The sequence below is a fragment of the Vespa mandarinia genome, chromosome 15, assembly GCF_050613455.1.
Source record: "Vespa mandarinia isolate Hongniang chromosome 15, ASM5061345v1, whole genome shotgun sequence".
NCBI lineage: Eukaryota > Metazoa > Arthropoda > Insecta > Hymenoptera > Vespidae > Vespa > Vespa mandarinia.
In genome coordinates this window covers 2,199,695-2,220,000 of record NC_140824.1, presented here as the reverse complement: position 1 = coordinate 2,220,000, position 20,306 = coordinate 2,199,695, and the positions used below count along the sequence as shown (strand labels likewise).

At 27.9% G+C, this 20,306-nt stretch overlaps 4 protein-coding genes across 5 annotated transcripts in view; 1 reads left to right on the top strand and 3 right to left on the bottom strand.

The window, feature by feature from the left end:
- LOC118444665 (uncharacterized) overlaps positions 1-20,306 on the top strand; it is a 52,307-nt gene that overhangs the window by 27,260 nt on the left and 4,741 nt on the right. The gene's annotated exons all lie outside the window — the stretch shown is intronic.
- LOC118444666 (MFS-type transporter SLC18B1) lies at positions 2,358-7,775 on the bottom strand. Its single transcript, XM_035873152.2, has 8 exons — positions 7,150-7,775; positions 5,312-5,407; positions 4,519-4,809; positions 4,167-4,287; positions 3,875-4,098; positions 3,593-3,768; positions 3,117-3,285; positions 2,358-2,757 (listed from the first exon to the last, which is right to left on the bottom strand). The coding sequence occupies exons 1-8, from the start codon at positions 7,258-7,260 to the stop codon at positions 2,455-2,457; spliced, it is 1,491 nt and encodes a 496-aa protein (XP_035729045.1). The 5' UTR covers positions 7,261-7,775; the 3' UTR covers positions 2,358-2,454.
- LOC118444667 (protein takeout) lies at positions 9,450-15,088 on the bottom strand. The gene is made up of 5 exons (XM_085661671.1): positions 14,866-15,088; positions 14,508-14,777; positions 11,005-11,097; positions 10,019-10,300; positions 9,450-9,815 (listed from the first exon to the last, which is right to left on the bottom strand). The coding sequence occupies exons 2-5, from the start codon at positions 14,629-14,631 to the stop codon at positions 9,511-9,513; spliced, it is 804 nt and encodes a 267-aa protein (XP_085517797.1). The 5' UTR covers positions 14,632-14,777; positions 14,866-15,088; the 3' UTR covers positions 9,450-9,510.
- LOC118444668 (protein takeout) lies at positions 18,474-19,774 on the bottom strand. Its single transcript, XM_035873155.2, has 3 exons — positions 19,683-19,774; positions 19,137-19,377; positions 18,474-19,053 (listed from the first exon to the last, which is right to left on the bottom strand). The coding sequence occupies exons 1-3, from the start codon at positions 19,759-19,761 to the stop codon at positions 18,612-18,614; spliced, it is 762 nt and encodes a 253-aa protein (XP_035729048.1). The 5' UTR covers positions 19,762-19,774; the 3' UTR covers positions 18,474-18,611.

Sequence of the window (20,306 nt, the reverse complement as noted above, 5' to 3'; positions counted from 1 at the left end):
GACAATCGCAAATGTAAATTTAACGATCTACTGCTCTTTTTTTTCTTTTTTTTTCTTTTTTTTTCTTTTTTTTTTAATAAAAAGTAAAATAAAAGATATAGATCTTTCGATATTAAATAAATATCGTAAAATACAATATATTTTATAATACATCGATTATGATATTGTGAATCAAGAGATTAATCACGTTTGAATGTTATTTTTCAAGATGTTGCATAGTATATAAATAGTAATTTATTATGTTTATAAATGACTATAAGATCTATGCTTTAATTTTAATTATTTCATCGGAGTTCTCAGTTTTTAAATTTGTTTAATTATATTTCATTAAGTACGTATATTAATATTGAAAATCAATCATATTCATTGATATATATATATATATATATATTTTTTTTTTTTTTACTTTACAGTGAATTTACTTTACAGTGATTATTTATATAAATAATCGAGATGTTTTAAGGACAATCAATAAATGTACTGATGAACAAAAAAAGTTATGAACAAAAATTAGTTATGAATAAGAGTTATAAACAAAAAAAAAAGAAAAAAAAGAAAAAAAGGATGATAGTAATGTTCAATCAGTTCGATCTTGCCTTTCCCTTTCCGGAACATGAACAGGTAGTGAATCATCGATACGTACCTGAGATACTGTTACGACCATAAGAAAGTCTCTCTTTATCTCTCTCACTCTCTCTCTATCTCTATCTCTATCTCTCTCAGTTCTTTGCATTGTTCCCTTGGATACAATATGGAAACGCGTGCGTGGGCACGTCTTCGTTGTCGTTTCGGAATTCAAAATGAACGTTGGAAGCACACGGTCGAAGTTGATGGATTTGGTATGCATTAAGTGAATAGATGTATGGTGGTAGATAGAAAAAAAAAATAAAAAAAAAAAAAAAAAAAAGTAAATTTTCTATGATGAGAATCATTTTGTTAATGGCGAAAGAAAAAAAAGGTAGGGTAGAAAAATAAAACAACTGATATAACAATAATTTAACATGATTGGAAGGAAGCATCTTTGTTAATTCTTTTTCTTTTCTTCTTCTTCTTCTTCTTCTTTCTCTTTTTCGATTTTATTTTTAAAAACAATTTTCGAAAAAAAAAAAAAAAAAAAACACAAAAAAAAAGAACCATGTTAAATTCGTCAATGATAAGTATGTGTATATATATTTATGTATATTTATATGTATATAAGTATTGATATTTAATGGTAATGCCATAACAAATGCTAATGATACTATGTACAATTAGATTTAAATAGATTCGACAACATTTTTCTTGGTTTCTTTGGTTTTCTTCTTTTTTTTTTTTTTTCTCTCTTTGTTTTTTTTTCTTTGTTTTTTCCTTTTTTTTTCTTTTTCTTTTTCTTTTTTTTTTTTGAATCACGTTATCGCAAAGATAATCGAGTAACTTACGAAACTATACGTATACTTTGACTAAAATATTTGCTTATTAATTAGGGAACACATGTGAAAGTTATAGATATATTTTTGTTGACGCATTGCAACTCATGGTAATTGATTGCTAATTAGAAAAGTATTTCGTGCTTCGTCATCTTGTCTTTTCGAGTGTCACTCTCCGATAATCTAATTTTGTATAACAATCTACGTTAAAGGATTTCACTTATTAAAATTAGATCGTTCAAACGATTCGGTCAGAAATTAAAATAGCAAAAAAAGAACGTATTCAATAATGCACGAACTTTCCTTTAAATATGTATTGAAAGAAACAAAACAAAAAAAAAACATCTAAAAAACATATTAGGGCAATTTGAAAAGTTTGCGATTTTTCGTTCGCTTTAAGAATGAAATTTATGCATTGAAAAGAATTTGTTCTTTTTTTTTTTTTTTTGTTTCTTTTGTAACATTTAAAACATCAAGAAAAAAAAGAACGAAGTCGTTTTAACAAGTTGCCCTCGTGTACATAATAATTACGGAAACATAAGAGAAGAAAATTAACAAAAAAATACAACAAAAAAAAAAAAAAATAAAAAGAAATAAAAATGTAATGAACATATAAAACGAAACTATAACATACTACTTCATCGTTATTCTTTTTGAATTCGAACATAACTTATTTACCTATTTTACGCACAGGTAATGGTATAAGGAAGGAAAAAAGACGTGATTGGTAAAAAGTTACATCGCTCGTTCGTTCGTTCAGTTCTGATAAGAAAAAGAAAGAGAAAAAGAAAGAAAAAAAAAAGTAAGTAAACGCGCTTGATAAAAAAAAAAAAAAAAAAAAAAATGGCTAAGACAAGAGAGATTCATTTTCTTCGTTAATGCGATTCAATGTGAACTTATCGCGAATCGAGGTTTCTCATTGAAGAAGATCTTCTTTATCTTTTCGTGGAATTTTTCGTTTCTTCTTTTTTTTTCGTTTCTTCTTTCTTTTTTTTTTTTTTTTTTTTTTTCTTTTTTTCTCGTTTGTCTTTTTTTTCGGGAAATGTCATCACGTAGTCAATTCAAGATATCGTTTGTTTTCGATCGAGCCATAACTATGAGAATATCGTCCGCTGTAAGACGCTCTGGACCAAGCGCCGGCCCTGTTAGAATAACTGTTGCAAGCTATCAACGAGTTCATGCCATTCGGCCTATCTATCGGCACGCTTTGACCACGAGCAACACGATAGCTACCACTTTTCGATCGACCACTGTCCGTCAAAGGTACTCTTATATCATCGGCTACGCCAATTTCCGTGTATGGTTTCGGTCCTTTCGAACAATTGCTAAGAAACACTGCAGCTAATATAGCCTGAAAAAAAGAGAGAGAAAGAGAGAGAAAAAAAAAAGAAACATTTTTTTAATAAAATATAATTTTTCTTAATAAGATAGATATTAACGTTTAAATAGGCAGAGATTTTTTTTTAATCTATGGTTTACTTATTATCAACGATTTTTTTTTTTTTTTTTATAAGTGTCAAATCTACACAATTATTTACTTTACTAATGACCATCAATCTTTTATAATTTATTTGTCATTATTTTTAATTAATTTAATTTTATATTTGTTATTATTTATTTTTTCAATCATCGTAAAACAAGAAATTTTGTAATCTGACGGATTTTTGTTAGTTCTATTATTAAAATCATATTGAATATAATTAAACTTACAATCATCAAGTGAAGAATAACAATAAACATCGAAGCGTTTCTAAATCCAATGTTATCTAAAAGAATACCAGCAACACTGGGACCAATAAAGGCTCCCAATGCGAAAGTACTTGTCCAAAGACCACTGATCAAACCATAAGTTTCAAGATTATTTGGAAATCCATAAGATCTTTAAAAAAATATATATATATTATATATATTATTATTATTAATCATATATATTTTCTGTAATTATATTAATGATAGCGCCTGAAGATAGATATCACTTTATACTTGGTCGATAATTGCAGTTAACAACGTTATCCCTTAGGGAATATTTTTTAAGCTCTTCTATGAACCTCTATTGCCTCTTTCTATTGATAGATGGCACTTTTATTCGTAGTTATCGACTAAGTATAAAGTATTGCCTATATTCAGGCGCAAAACGAATTGTTCATAAAACTATTTAAATGTAATAAATGAAAAATGATATTTACATGCATGTTCTTAGAGCATCCGTGAAACTAGCAACCAATTGAGCAGACATTCCTAAACCATGTATAACGAGTCCACAAATTGTCATCCAAACCAATGTAGGATATGGTATAAAGGGTGCAGGTCCTACCAAAGAGAATGCAATAGCAACGAGAATACATCCTACGACTGTTGCCACCTATATATTTATATATATATATAGAGAGAGAGAGAGAGAAAACAAATTAATTAAGTTTTTACGTTTTATTAGATCGATCGTCAATCGAATTTTTAAAGAGTTTTACTTTTGGATGTGAATATTTGTCACAAAACCAACCCCAGATTGGAGCAGTAAGAGCATAAGTGCCACCATTGATAACAAACATCAAGCCCAAAACTACGGGACTCAAACTGAACTGACGTAAATGTGGTTCCAATGTTGCCTGTAAGAATCCTATACTCATACTAGTTGCAATTATCGACAAGGTTGCTACTAAAACTCCTGGAATCCTTAGAACCTTCGAAACACCTGGAAGAATTTTCGTATCATTTGTATATCATGGATGTATGATAGAAAAATGAGAGATCTTCGAGTACCTCCGGCGTTTTGTGCATCCTGTTCACGATTATTATGCATTGGTAGGATGAATGCTGTCATGACAGCTGATAAAAAGAGTGCCGAACCCAGTACAACAAATGGTGTTGTGTAACCACCGGCCTAACGAAGACAATAATTTTTGTTTCATGTTTGTTACGGGTTTTGTATTTTTTTTTCTTTTTTTCGATTACTTATAAATAATAAAATTGAAGTTTTCATTAGATATACGTATGTATATACATACATATATATATATATATCAGGTCAGTCCAAAAGTTTGTGCGCATTTTGCTATATACATACATGCTACTAATGCGCACGAACTTTTGGACTGACCTAATATATATATACCTGATAAAGAGCACCACCAACTGTAGGACCAACAATAAGTCCCAAACCAAAGAATGTTTCCAAGCTAGCAAATGTCGTCGCAACATTATTCGGAAATTCTTTAGCGATAATCGCAAAACTGGCAGTTAGAAATGCGGCGTTCCCAAGTGCCTCGACAATCCTAATCAAGAAGGAGAGGATTATAAATGGATAGTGACCGTCGACCTTATCCAGCAGACCGAAAAAGATAGCACAAGTTCCTGTCGTCAAGATACCGCCATTGAATAACAACTTCGGACCGATCCAGTTTAACTGCAAACAGAAAAGATCTGAGACATTTTGATTAATTAAGAACAAAGGTCGTTTGGTACTTCATATCCTCGCATAATTGAGTAAGTTTTATATGCCTGAAAATTTATATGAAATTTTTCACATTCGTATTTTTCTCACAAGAACACGTTTATCATTCATTATGGTGTTCTCGTTATCGTTTCGAGGGAATACTAATCGTAAATTAAAACTTCCCATTTTTCTTTTTCTTTTTTTCCCATTCTAATTATATCTCGATTGGTATTAATAAACGTACGAAGTTTCGTCAATCATCGTCGATTGAGAAAGAGAAATGCAAGAGCTTAAAGATGATTGATCATTTCTAAAAGTTACGTCGATAGTTACCTTATATGATCGAGTTATTTAATTATATTAGGATTTAATGTGTACTTTTCTTTTTTTTTCTCTCTCTCTCTCTCTCTCTCTCTTTCTTTCTTTTTTTTTTTTTTTTTTTAATATCAAGTTGTTACGATTGAAAACTCACGTGTTTCCCATAAATAGGACTGATGATGAAAACCACAAGCTCGAAAACACCAAAGACCAATCCATATTCGGTTGGTGAGGCACCTTTTTTCTCAGCCTGTCGAAATTAATAATTGTATTAATAAGAAAATTTTACTACATTTATGAGGATTTGACTGGCTACGCAGTTTATTATCTCTCGTTGGATTGCAATTAAACGGCTCGATGAGATAAAATACGATAAACTTTGTACGTATATAATGTATGCTCGTACTTATATACGCCATCGAATTCTCGAAGAATTTTGACGCAGAAATAACTCCTTCATTTTTTTTTCTTTTCTCTCTCTCTCTCTCTCTCTCTCTCTCTCTCTCTCTCTCTGTCTTTCAATCTCTCGAAAAGCTTGAAAAAATTTCTCTCGGATTTTTGCGACGATTCGTTTCTCTTTCATTATTTCGTAATACAATTCGATCGTTTGCTCAGCTAAAATTAAGATAAAATCTTTCTTTTTTTTTCTTTTTTTATTTTATTTTATTTTATTTTTTTTTTCTTTTTTGTTTCTTCCCTTTTTTTTTTAAATACATTCGACGAAGATACCATTAGATAAACTTATATATCAACGCTCGCGATACTCGTCGATGAGACAATAATTATACTAATTATAAGAGATATTTAATTAGAAACTCATGAACTCGTTGAATTTTGTTTTTTTTCTTTTCATTCTTTTTTTTTTTTTTTTTTTTTTTTTTTTCGTTTGTTTTGTTTTATTTTGTTCGGTTTTTTCTTTTTCACGAGATAACAATTTGTCGAGACTAATTTCACTATTCCTTTTTTGATTAAAGAGACGCAATTAAAGAAAATAAAGAAAAGATAATTAATATTGTGCTCGTTTTTCTTTTTTCCTTTTTTTGTTTTTCTTTTTTCCTTTTTTCTCTTGTTTTTTTTTTCTTTTTCTTTTCTTTCTTTTTTCCTTTCCTAAAGAGAAAAGAAAAAAATCTTTATCAACGTCGTGACTTATTAAAGAAAAAGAAGCACAACTTGTCGAAAAATTAATTAAAAATTGCACGATAAACGTCGAGATTTTTATCGTAGAAAAAAGAAAAAAGTCATAACTTATCTATACGATATCTTTCTCGTTCGTTAACCCTTGAACTTTTAAAAGGACAATGAGAAATATATGCTTATATGTATATATATATATTCTCGACGTTGTCCACATTTCTTCACATTTTTTTTTTTTTTTTTTTTTTTCTTTTTTTTTTTTTTCAAAAATATCCCGATCATTGAAATCATGTCTTTTTGCGAGAATATATAGAATATAACTTCCATAACTAACCATCGTTTATCGAGAAAAAAATTATTATCAACGATTGAAAATACATGCTCTTTACTTCGTAAACAACTCAAATTCAAGAAAAGCAAAATTCTTTTGTATTACAACGATAAACGTTTGAAAGATTACAAAAAAAAGAAAAAAAAAAAAAAAAAAAAAAAAGCCAGAGAGTAAATAAAAATAAATAAATAAATGTATAAACGAATAAATGAATAAATGAATAAAATAGTGAGGGAAAAAATAAAGGAAGAAAAAGTAATTGTGAAAGTAAATATTCTTACGAAATATTGTAAAAAATTGACGGGCAAAATTATTAATCTAAGGGACAAATCATGGCGCGACAAAAAATGGCGCGATCGAAGAACGATGATCGATCCTCCGATCAAAGAAGAAAAAAAAACAAAAAAAGAAAAAGAAAGAAAGAAAGAAAGAAAGAATGAAAGAATGAAAGAAAGAAAGAAAGAAAAAAATATTGTAATTTTACGATTTTTAGTTTTCACGATATCTAACAATTTATATTATTTTACCTCTTGAGGATAGAAAGGTGCTTGAAGAGATACGCAGATGGCATTAGCAAAATCCGCGATACTGATCACTATGAGAGTTAGCCATTGTCTCCTGGTGAACTGACCCACCATGACGGATAGAAATTAATTATCAAATCGACAAACAATTTCAATTGACACTTAACAGTTTTGTATTAACTTGATCTATTCGTTTGATGCTCGAGTATTAAAGACGCGTTTTCACAAAGTTCTGATGAACTTGTCACTTGTAGTAAATAATCCGTTTTCTCTCTATCTTTCTATCTCTCTCTCTCTCTCTCTCTCTCTCTCTCTCTCTCTCTCTCTCTCTCTTTCTTTCTCTTTCTCTTTCTCTTTCTCTTCAAAATCGGTTCGGTTGTTCGTAAGATTTACGAGAAGACACGAACGTTCTCGCTTTGAAAGCTTCTCGTTGCTTTTAAGGTTGAGTGAATCGAGACAGCAGGTCGAAGGTCGCTAGATATGTACTACCACGTTCTTCTCTAATTTATATTATCGTACCAACGTTATTACTTCGTAACACGAATATTCGAGAGTTTGGCCAATTCTAAAGCGCCTAACAAGCTTTTTCTATGACTTCGTATGACTGACTGATAGAAACATTTTCATGTTCTTCTAGAAAGCTCTTAAGATCCTTCTCTTCTTCATCCCCTCTATCTCTTTTTCTCTCTCTCTCTCTCTCTCTATATATATATATATATCTATCTATATATATATATATATATATATATATATATATATATATATATATTCTCTCTTCTATCTTTCTTCTCTACTATCTCTTCTATATCGTATATTCTGTTTTTGCATGAATTGATATCTCTATGCCGGATAAGAAGAAAATAGTTTAGATAAGATTTACTCTACTTATTTGTTTATTTATCTGGTAATTTCTTTTACGAATTAATATTATTATCTCATATATTTGACCATTGAAAAGAGATAATTACAAATTATAAGACAGAGAGAGAGAGAGAGAGAGAAAGAAAGAAAGAAAGAAAGAGAGAATGAGTCAACGTTCTATTATTTCTAAATGTTCAAGTAAACATAGGAAGATGAGTAAACAGTATTTACGATTTTGTAGCTTCATTTATATAGATTCACCTTTTTTTCCTTCTATTTATATCATTTAAATATATCATTTAAACGGTCGTTACTTTTCATCGATTTTATTGTCAGATTTATTTTATGTACAAAATTTCTTTTTTATAATATAATTAAACGTATATGAATATGTATGTAGACAATGTAAATGGTATCACAAGTAAATTAGAAAAAAAAAAAAAAGAAAAAAAAAGAGAGAGATCTTAAAATTATTACACGAAAGTTACTTAAGTTTCTCTTACTTTGGATTTTTCTATTGTTATTGCTTTTTACTGTCTTCTATGGTGAGAGAGAAAAAAAAAAAGGAAAACAAAAAAAAAAAAAAGAACTATGTACAAGTTGGACGGAAAATTTGTAGAAGTGTGAGATCGATATAATCTTTCACATTTAAATCGAATATAAATCGATTGATCGTTACTTTATATAATGTATATTTACAACACGTATGCATATTAGAGATCCATATGTAAAAAAAACTTTTACTCTACGATACTATTCGATTAAAAACAAAACAAAAAAAAAACAAAAAAAAACAAAAAAAAAAAAAAAAACAAAAAAAAAAAGAATTTCTTTTTTCCCTTTTTTATTTTTTTAATTCTTACTCATCGATAACGAACAGCTTTCGAAACGCACGAAAGTTCGTTCGTTAATAAATTTAGTATTATTATTATTATTATTATTATTATTATTATTATTATTATTATTATTATTATTATTATTATTATTATTATTTCTCTTTTTTTTTTTTTCTTTTTGAATGTCAAATAGAATCATCCTACACATGTCGTATCCTTGAAAAGAACGCATGCGAGTTTTTATAATATGCACAAATAAAGTCATTAAATAAAAAAAGAAAAAAAAGAGAGTAAAAGAAAGAAAAAAAAGAAAGAAAGAAAAAAAAAGAAGAGGAAGAGACGTTAACTAATTTTGAAACGTCCTTTTTTTTTTTTTTTTTTTTCTTTTTCCTCCTTTTAAAGCAGATATTTTTAAATAAGAACGTGTTTATACTCGTTATTGTCACATGCGTACGACAATATTCAAATAATAAAAATAATTCGGTAAATAAATTCGTCGATAATTTCGTTCATTCTTTTTCTTTTTCTTTTTCATTCCTTACGTCTTCCCTTGTTTCTTCTTTCTTTTTCTTTTTTTTCTTCTTTTTCTTTTTTTTTTTTTTTTTTTCTTTTTTTTTTTCGTTTCTTTCGTTATATAGTAAATATCAAAGTAATTAATTATCGTAAACTATACGTCACGTAACCAAACTTTAAGTGGTATCTTCCTGAAGGCCGTGTTAAGGAATGATAGGAAGTGTTTGGCAATGCTACTGCTAGCGGCCGGTCTCATTTCTTCGATTATCTCTTTAGCATTTTGATTGAGAAATTGATTCATCGCTTGGCCTATAACGTTGTCACCATTTAATTCATCGATAATACGAAATCTTGCACGGCCAAGACTAAAATCAATGAGTAATCTTGTAAGTCCCATGTAACGTACACCATCTCGAATTTCTATCGCTCCTTGTATACGTGCTATCGCTGATACGTCACCTAATAAATCAATATAACACGATTATTGTTGGAATAGAATGGAATTCTTGATGATGGAAGAGTAGGAGGAGGAGAGGTAAGGTTTTATTTATTTCATTCTCTTTATTTATTTATTTTTTCTTTTTTCTTTTTCTTTCTCCTTCTTCTTCTTCTTTTCTTTTTTTTTCTTTTTTTTTTTTTTTTTTTTTTTTTCCTTTCCTTACCAAAAAGTGCCCAAAAGTCGCCGTGACTTTTAATGGGAAACAAAAGAACGTTTCCGGCCACTTCATAACGACCTTGTAATTCGACCTTGGGTATAGTTAGATGAAGATCGATCCTCAATGTATTCAAATCCACTCGTACTTTCGTCATATTATAATTTCCAGCGCCTAAGACTGTGATGTTCGAAAAAAGTGCACTAACTTTAACTGCACCTTGCCCATTTTCCATACCCAATTCTGGTATCGTTAATGGCTCGATCGGTAGCAAATTCAATTCCGGAATTCCTGGGTGTTTTTGGGAAGAAGAAAAAAAAGATAAAGAAAATGAGAGAAAGAAATAGAGTGAGAGAGAGAGAGAGAGAGAGAGAGAGAGATTAAACAAAAAAAATTAACGATCGATGATAAATAATATCTATAATAAATGTTTTTTCTTTTTTAAATTAGAGATCAATTTTTGTTCTCTCCATTTACGAAATTACTCCGTCGTTTTGTCGACTGCGATGATCGATAAATTATGACATATTAATACTGAATTTCATCATCTTCAAAAAAAAAAAAAAGAAAAAAAAAAGATTAAAGAAAAACTACAAGGAAGTTGCATTTACGTAATGTTCAATATGAAATACGAACGTATTATTGTTCATCCTTTAATATGTCTCGGTATAGGATTAATTATTATAATATAAAAACGGATTATCCTATATTATATAAATGTATATACTTTAATATAACATTATAGTAATCTCATTAAATAGCAACTTAGTTAATTTATCGAGGGGTTATTGCAAATGTTAAAATTCATCGTACTTTCAGTTCTAACGTTACGTTCGAAAAAAGGAAAAAGATAAAAGCAGAAAAGGAAAGAAAAAACAAAAGAAAAAGAAAAAGAAAAAGCAAGAGAAAAGAAAAGAAAAGAAAAGACATAACTTCGTGAATCTCAAAGTCTTTCTTAAGAATTGCTTTAAGTAAACCTTTTTATACGATCTCACCTTTCACCAAATAAGGCTTCAGATGGTTCAACGTTTTCGTCACGCATATTTCAAATTTGGGATCCTTACGTGAACATGGCAGTATGTATTCCGCTGTAAAGGACAAAACAATTATAAATATTCAATAATTTATCATTAATGTAATGGAATTTTGTGAGCTCTTTGATCGGCTAGAAAATTGAATATAAGAGTAATTTTTTTTTCTTTCTTTCTTTCTTTCTTTCCTTCGTTTTTTCGTTTCATTTATTTTTTTTTTTTTTTTTTTTTTTTTTTTATAGATCATACGTTCGGACAGACAAATTGAACGTTTTAGAAATCAGGTTGAACGATCACAGATAACGCGGGTTGGGTGGGCTGGGGGGTGGGAGGGAGTATGAAGGGAGGGAGAGGAAGGAGGGGGGCGAAAAAAAAAGAAAAAAAATTGTAAGCTTGTCACGCAAGTAATTCAGGACCTTTGCCTTTTTCCCCCCATTCTGTCTTTACGCAATCAATAAACTCTCACTTTCTTCGAAGACCCTCGCGTGCATAATAGTTTCACAAAAGGACTAAACAAACATTATTTATTATGATATATATTACGATCGATTTTTTATATTTCATTTATCTCGTACGGGAAAAGGATGTAATTTTAATACGAACGAACGAAGGAAGAATAGAGTATGGTCGTTTGAAACCTCTCTCCTTTTTTTTTTTCGTGTTTCTTTTTTTTTTCTCCTTTTTTTTTTGCAATCTCATTTATAAAATTTAAATCGAGCAATGAGACGATCTGAAAAATTGTCCCGTACCGATCGATAACCATCGATACTCTCTTCTCGACGAATTTCTATTTCCTCTCACGTACTTACGTATATTCACGTATAGTTTCACCGACGAGCAAATCCAAGGTCACATTCAAGGTGCCGTCAAGTTTTCAATTATTTCTTTTTTCTGACTTTTATACTGTGCGACTTATATACGACGTTGATCGATAAGATCGATCGGGTCGAGGTAATGTCTTGACACTCAAGCATATCTCTCTCTCTCTCTCTCTCTTTTTCTTTCTCTATCTCTCTATTTCTCTCTCTCTCTCTCTCTATATATATATGTATGTAGATATTTCTTTTTTCTTCGTATTTTTTTCTCTTAACTCAATCTTGCAAGATTTATATTGATCGATTTGATCGAGCAAAAGGAAAATGATATGAATGGTATAAAGAGAAAAAGAAATACATACGATAAAAAATTAACAATGACAAAAAGAAATATAGAAATCATGGAACTAAGCTAAAAATATAGAGAGTATTTAATATATACTTTGATCAACATAATAAGACGTTTACTACGTATTGGCGTCTATCAAAAGCGACACATATTTATATAACATATATATATATATATATATACATACGTATATCAATGGAATTATTCATTTTTAACCAATTTATGTATATTTTCGTTATTACGTAGTATTACGTGATCCATTGGAATCCACAATTACAGATGCGTCATTGCCACCAACTGATGATTGCATTATCACTTTCACTCGGTACACTCTGTCTCCCTTTCGTACATTTTCGTACGAATTTTCTTACTTTCTTGTTTCTATATATATATATATATATTTTTTTTTTCTTCTTCTTCTTTTTTCTTTTCTTTTTTCTCTTCTTTCTTTTTTTCTTTCATACGAACAATTAGATCGATATGATCGTTGTCCAAAGTCATTTGAGATATCGTTAGTAAAAACGATTCACGATTCACATTCGTACGATTTATAGATCATTCGAAAAAAAAAAAAAAAGAAATATTTTAAAAGCAAGAAACTATAAATCGAAATCGGTCGGATTTTCTTTCTTTTTTTTTTTTTTTTAATTATAAATAAATACAAAAATATTGAAAAAGGTATATATGTAAAAAAGGATGATTGATTTTTGTTCGTTCGATTGTTGTAAAACTTGAAGAAAGGTGTCTATGCTTTTGCAAGTAACAAATACTCTTACGTTGTTACGAGTTGGGTTTATGAGCGCGGGCTTGGTACTTTCTCCGAGCGATCGCCGATCCTCCGCATAGAATATTACGTAATCTCTGACATAACCATAACTACGCCATCGAGAACTGTTACGCCATGTTCCATTATGCCATTATATTGACGAGTAACAATGCATCCGATGTAATTCGATCCATGTTACGATAAACCAACCGAAATTCTCAATTCGTCCTTTCCCCGATCGATAAACCTCGAAAAACGACCTAGAATTGTGCTTGACCTCGATAATTATATTAATTTAATAACTTTCTATCGATTCACTAGCTGGATCGATCATTTATGTTTATTGAATTTGATCTAAGAAATACAACTATCCTTATAAATATTTCATCGATTCCGTAAACGAAGATTTCTTTTTTTTAATTTTTTTTTTTTTTTTAATAATAAAAATTAACATTTTTTTATGCAGCAAATATTAATTAAATTTGTTCATATAAATAAATAAATTTTGTATTATTATTATTAGTATTATTGTTAACAAACGTTTTATTTTATATAAAATAATTAAATACTTGTTACGTTATATATCCTAATCTTTGTTTTTATAGTAAATAATGAAAAAAAAAAAAACAAAACAAAACAAAACAAAAAATAAACAAACAAACAAACAAACAAACAAGCAAAGATAAACGTGATAGTGATTAATATAAGATAATTATTGTATATATATATATATAATGATACTGATAATGTTAAATGAAAAATGTTAAACGAATTAATATTTCAATATAAAACGATCATTTATGAAACGTAATAAGATTTTGATTACGAGATTGCAACGCCGTACGATTATATCTCACGTAAGGAAATACAACCTTTTCTCTTCCTAGTTTCAATCGAGACTATCTATCGTAGAAACGTGAGACACTACGAGGATGCTGAAACAAACAAACTTTCACCGATTCCTTCCGAAGTTACTATTACCTAAGACTATAATATTCTCTAGGGAATAAACATTTATTATACAAATCATAGAACGTAAGATTTATAAAAAAAAGTTTGTTAAATACATATATATATATATATGTGTGTGTGTGTGTGTGTGTGTGTGTGTGTATGGGTGTGTATATATATATATTTAATATACAATGTATATTTTATGTATATTTATGTATATTTTATATTTAATTTAATTTATTAAATTTATGTATATTTAATATACAATGACGAATTTATACAGAGGCTGTAAGACAGGAGGTCAGTTCGGGCCCTATGATATTTAGGGCCCTTATACGAAGATATAAAATAATTTTTATTTCTATACTTTTTGATTATAATATATAGTAATCAGTTTTTATTTCTCATCTGTCGTCTCAGGCCTCTGCTTCTTTAAAGATTAAATACGCCACATGTATAATTTTTTAACTGTTAATTTTTAACTAATTAATTAATTTAACTGTTAATTTTTAATCAATTAATTAATTTTTAACTTATAAATATATATATATATAAAATTAAACCAAAATGCATAAAATCTTACGAATAACAAAATCTGGCTCGTTGAGTCCTGGATCATCCGATTTGAAATCCTGACAGATGATAGATCCGTGAAACACAAAAGTTATCAGTACGATGATATTTATCACGTTCTTCAAATGAATCATTTCGATAGCTTGTATTCCAGTTCTGTTTGAAGAAGGATCCGTTCCTTTCAAACTATCGAAATTACAAGTCTCTTCTTCTTTCTCTCTCTCTCTCTCTCTCTCTCTTTGTCTCTTTTGTTTTTACATACACTTTTTCTAGATGACAACTAAAACTTGGAAGTGAATTTTAATTTAAAACAAAAAAAAAAAAAAGAAAGAAAGAAAGAAAGAAACCCCCACAAACATATCATTCACCTTAGATAACTGATTTTGATCGACAAAAAGACGTTTGTTTTTATTCGCGATAAATGAAAACTCGAGGAGGAGAATTAATTTCGGTGAAAAAAAAAAAAAAAAAAAAAAAAAAAGAAAGAAGCAAAAGTATAATAATAAAACGTAATGAAATTTTTCGTAAGAAAGTATAATTATGTGAAAAGACGTAATCGAAAATGGACCAGGTGAGTATCTAGTTGGCTGCTTTACGATATACTAAAGACGGTTCCCCTTCATATTCTGGCTTATATGCAAGAACCCCCTACTCTTAATACTACTCCGACACAACTCACGAGTTTAAGAGCTTCGTCCGTTACCTGTCTCTCTCTTTCACTATTTTCTTCCGTTAAAAAGAGAAGCATCGCACGCATTTAATCATCGCGTGTAAATTTTTTTTCTCATACCTTAGGCGAAAATTATTTTTCTATAGCGAGTAAAATATTTCACTGTTGCATTTAATTTATTTTATCTAATCAAATTCTTTTTCTTCTTTCTTCCTTCTTTTTTTCACCTTTCGGATTTATATATACACGTATATATATATATATATATATATATATATATATATATATATATATATGTGTGTGTGTATGTGTATATATTCAAACATAATTATTCGAAGATTGAACAAACTGGAAATAATTCATAATTTTTCGAGTCTATAGATATTTATAGATATTTTTACAAATTAACGCATTTCGACAATTTAACTATTATGCGATTTGTGAAAATGTTTCTTAAAAAATTATTTACAAAAAAATATATATATATTGATGTATATTTTAAATGAATGTAAACTTAAATTTGATATATTCATTATACTTTGTATTTATACATATCAATTATAATTTAATGATATTTTTACAATTTGATTATCATATTTACAATCTGATTAGCGACAGATTTATAAAAATTATTTATCGAAGGATTAAAAAAAAAAGAAAAAAAAAAAAAAAAGGAAGAAAAAAAGAGAAAAAAAAGCTAATTCGAATGCTCGTAAAAAATTAATGAGAATATATTTTTCTCGTTACATCTTAAGATCAATCTACACAAAACCAATGTACAATGAAGTAATCTCTCTTATATGACTAGTTTTTATTTAATACAATGTTCTATATGAAACGGAAATATTTTTCCATTTTAATGAGATGGAAAATATTATTGTCTATATATTAATCGCATAGTCATTATATTTAGAACGTATTAATTAGATCATTACCATTAGTTTTTACATAGTTTATACTTATTACGTTACACGGTTCTTTTAAAAAAAAAATTTTACATTTGTTGTTGGATCTTATTTTTTTATATTTATATATATAACAGTTTTGGAATAATAAGCAGTTCTTTTATGTAAAAAAAAATCTTTATTAATCGTCATTTTATTAAACCTCTTTTAAATGACAATCAATTCGATAAGAATAATTAAAATTTCCACGAAAGATAAATAAGATTCATTGTTTCCTTTTTTTCCTATTTCTTTCTTCTGTTTTTCTTTTATCTTTTAAATTTTTTCTTTTTTTTTCTTTTTTTTTTTTTTTTTTTTTTTCAATTTTTTTTACAATTCTTAATATCGAGAGAAAAAGAAGTAATTTGCGAGTATCTATTCGAGACGAGAGAAAAGCAATTCATTGTTAAATCAAACCGAAGCCTTTTGAAATACGTTCGCTTTAGAATTGGCCATGAATTTTGAACGAGCCATTTTCTATCCAAAATTATCCTGCATGATGCTCCATTATTTATAATCACTGTTATCATTGCAAATTATTCTTGGCTTTCTTGAATCGTTATTGAAAAAGTCTACGATTGTAAATAGGTTTTGTTTTTTATTTTTTCTTTTTTTTTTTTTTCCTTCGTTTCCTTTTCTTTTTTTTTTTATCCTCGTTGGATAGAAAATAATTGCAAAATAGTATAGTATTATTTTTTTTTCTCTCCTTCTTTCTTTTTTTATTTTTTTTATTTTTTTTTTCTTTTTATTTCTTTTCTTTTGCAAGGAATAGTTTAAAGTTCAATCATATTTTTCTATGAATAAAAGAAACGTGTAGATCGTTCGTCATTTTACTAAACATCAACATAAAGAAAATCAACGCGAAGATTATCATACGAAAGTTATTAGAGATGCATTGCATGTTTTTATTCGTAGTATAGTATATTGTATCTTGGAGAGGGAGAGAGAGGGAGAGAGGAAAGAGAGAGAAAGAGAGAGAGAGAGAGAGAGAAAGAGAGAAAGAGAGAGAGAGAGAAGGGCACAAAGATCTTTATAAAAGTCAAATGAAGTTCCTCGAAAACGTTCAGTTTGCAGTACTGGTAAAATATAAAACTATTAGATTATTATTCTCCTTGCGTAGTCTTCTCAAACGTCGATGACTCAATTTATAAGTTCGTTCGTTAGTATCATAAGCTATTTATTATATATTATATATGATACAACAACAATAATAATAATAATAATAATAATAATAATAATAATAATAATACATTATACGTAATACAAAATAAATATTTTATTTTTAATTTTTATATTTTTTTTAATCTATTATATGAACATAATAAGTTTAAATTTAAATATTATATATTATAATATAAAAATATGATATTATTATATTATTATATTCATAATGTATATGAAAATACAAGTCAGCGGATGTATCCTTAAAAATTAAACATAATTACACATGTGTGTGTGTATGTGTGTGTATGTCTATATATAAAATGTATGTGCATATATATAAAATTTGTTGTGATTTCATAAATAATAGATAGATGAAAAATTGTTTTTCTTTCTCGACCATTTTCTTATGATTCTTCTTGCAATAATAAAATAGTTGCACATTGTAATTATGATTGCTGCAATATACAACTAAGTCTGTATTTTTCTACATCAATTTCATTGAGTCTTTCTATCCTTCTTCCCCCTCCCCCTTCTCTCTCTCTCTCTCTCTATCTCTCTCTCTCTCTCTCTCTCTCTTTCCTTCTTTATTCTTCTACCTCCAATTTTTCAACTTCTCAAGAATATTTGTGAATTATGTAAACAGCAACATTTTTTTCTTTATTTTTATGTCTATGACTTCTTCTTTTTAGGAAAAATAGAAATTCAATATATTATATGAGTTTGATAGATATAAACTTATCAAGGTTATTAGGATTGGTTGATTGTGCAAGTTTACTAATCGGAAATTCAAAGTATTAAATAGAAGATCGATGTATCTTATATTCTTCTTAAATAGCATTAATTATCATTCTTTTTTTTATTTTTTTTTTTATTTCTTTTTTTTTATTTTTTTTTTATTTCTTTTTTTTTTATTTTTTTTTTTTTATTTCTTTTTTTTTCACGTAAATGATTTCTTTTATACGTGGCGCCTTTATACACGATTTAAAACATGATTGCACACATGTAGATAGGTTTGCATATCATTGAGCGTTTTATAAATAACACCAGAAAGTTTTCTCATATATATATATATTTTTTTTGTTTCTTTTTTTATAGTCCCATTAAGATCTTCCTAGTATTAAAGAATAAAACTTCGTAATAAAATTTTAAAGTGATATTTATTTATTTAAGATTATAAAACATATTCATGTGACGTCAGCCTGCGGAATGATCACCCGTTCTACGAGTACGTCCCATCATGCTTAATTCTCTATTTTATTTTTATACATACATATATAATTTGTTACTTTTACTTAATAAAAAAAAAACAAAAAAATAATAATAATAATTTATTAATTTATAATGGTAGCAATGTGTCGATGGGATACTTGGAAAAAATATTATTCATTATAGTTTTAAATTTATCAGCAATGGTTTCCTCCAAAATGGGTTTGAATTTGTTGACGATTAATTTCCAATTATCATTTAAAAATAGATTCATTACGTCCGTGAGAATTTTGTCGTCGTCGAACAAATCATTTAAATGTAGTTTAACGTTATTTATATTATAATCGACGTAAATATCGTTAACACGGAAGTGTTCCTGATTCGTTTTAGGTTCATGATAACGTTCTAATTGAACCTTTAAGAAAAAATCGGTGTCGGTTAAATTGACAGAAGATAATCCATTTCCTGTGAGCGGTAACTTCATAATATTTCCATTCAAATTGTATTTTGAAACCGTTTCCAAATTTGGATTATATATTTTCAGTTTTAATTCATTTTTATTCACGTCGAACCTGAACGAATTATTTATTAATTAATAAAATTTCTTTTTCATTTTTTCTTTTTTTTTTTTTTTTCATAATTACAAGCAACTTACTTGATATTCTTTAGAACGAAATTAATTCCATTGTAAATTTTTATATCCGTGAAAGATGAGGTTATAGAACTTAAACCAGTTGTTTGATTGAAATCTAATCGATCAATGTATAACGGTTCGCAAGGGGGAATATGAAAATCTGGAATTCCTTCTTTTAAATATGGTTTTATCTGTTCTATATTGGTTTTAATACATCTGCTCCAATTTGGATCACTCCGGTGACATATTTTGATGAACGGTGCTATAAAATCAATTGATAATCAAAACTTAAATAGATATAACAATTTAACGAGACTTTGTTCTTGATAATAATGGCAGGTTAGTTGTTCCACATACGTTTATGGTGCACACACTTTTACGTGACACCAAAATAGGATCTGAGTCACACTCTATAATAAACGATCTAAAGAGTGATCTAATACTTAAGATATTTCATTTAAATTTCTTAGTACTCGCGTTTATCTATTCTATCTGTATATTTATTAGAAAAAAAAAAAATAAAAAATAAAAAAAAATATATATATATATATGTATGTATATACTCACGTAATTTCGGTATATATACTTCAGAAACACAATATGCAATGTTTAACAGGAACGTCAAAAATATCAAATTCTTCTCCATAGTAATTGCTACGAGAGTTCTGAACTAAATGATTCTCTTTGTTACTTCGAAATCGAACTCGTAAAATGCTGACGAGAATTCGTTGACCTAAAATCGTTCGTCGAGTAATGAAAATTTTCTGTAATGTATTTGCATTTCGTCAGTTTTTATTCGTATGAACTCAATTGAGAGGCACGTTTGAAACAAAGAAAAAAAAAAAAGAAAAAAAAAAGTAATAAAATTTTGAAAAGAAGTAAGAAAGAAAGAACCAGATACTTTTATTCATCTAGTAAATTCATCTTCTAATGAATTAACTAAACCTGATTAGAAAACTCGATCGGTAACCTTGCTCTCTATAATCGATATTAACTGCATAACTTTCTTCTATAAATTATTATTATTATTTTTTTTTTTCTTTAATTTCCATGTTTCATTTGCAATTAATGAACAATCAGCAAGTGATATTTATTTGTTAGAAATGATAGAGACACGTTTAAAAAATTATTGATTTGTTTTTTTTTTTTTTTTACCAAAGTTGTTTGTTATTTATTTTTTTTCTTCTCATT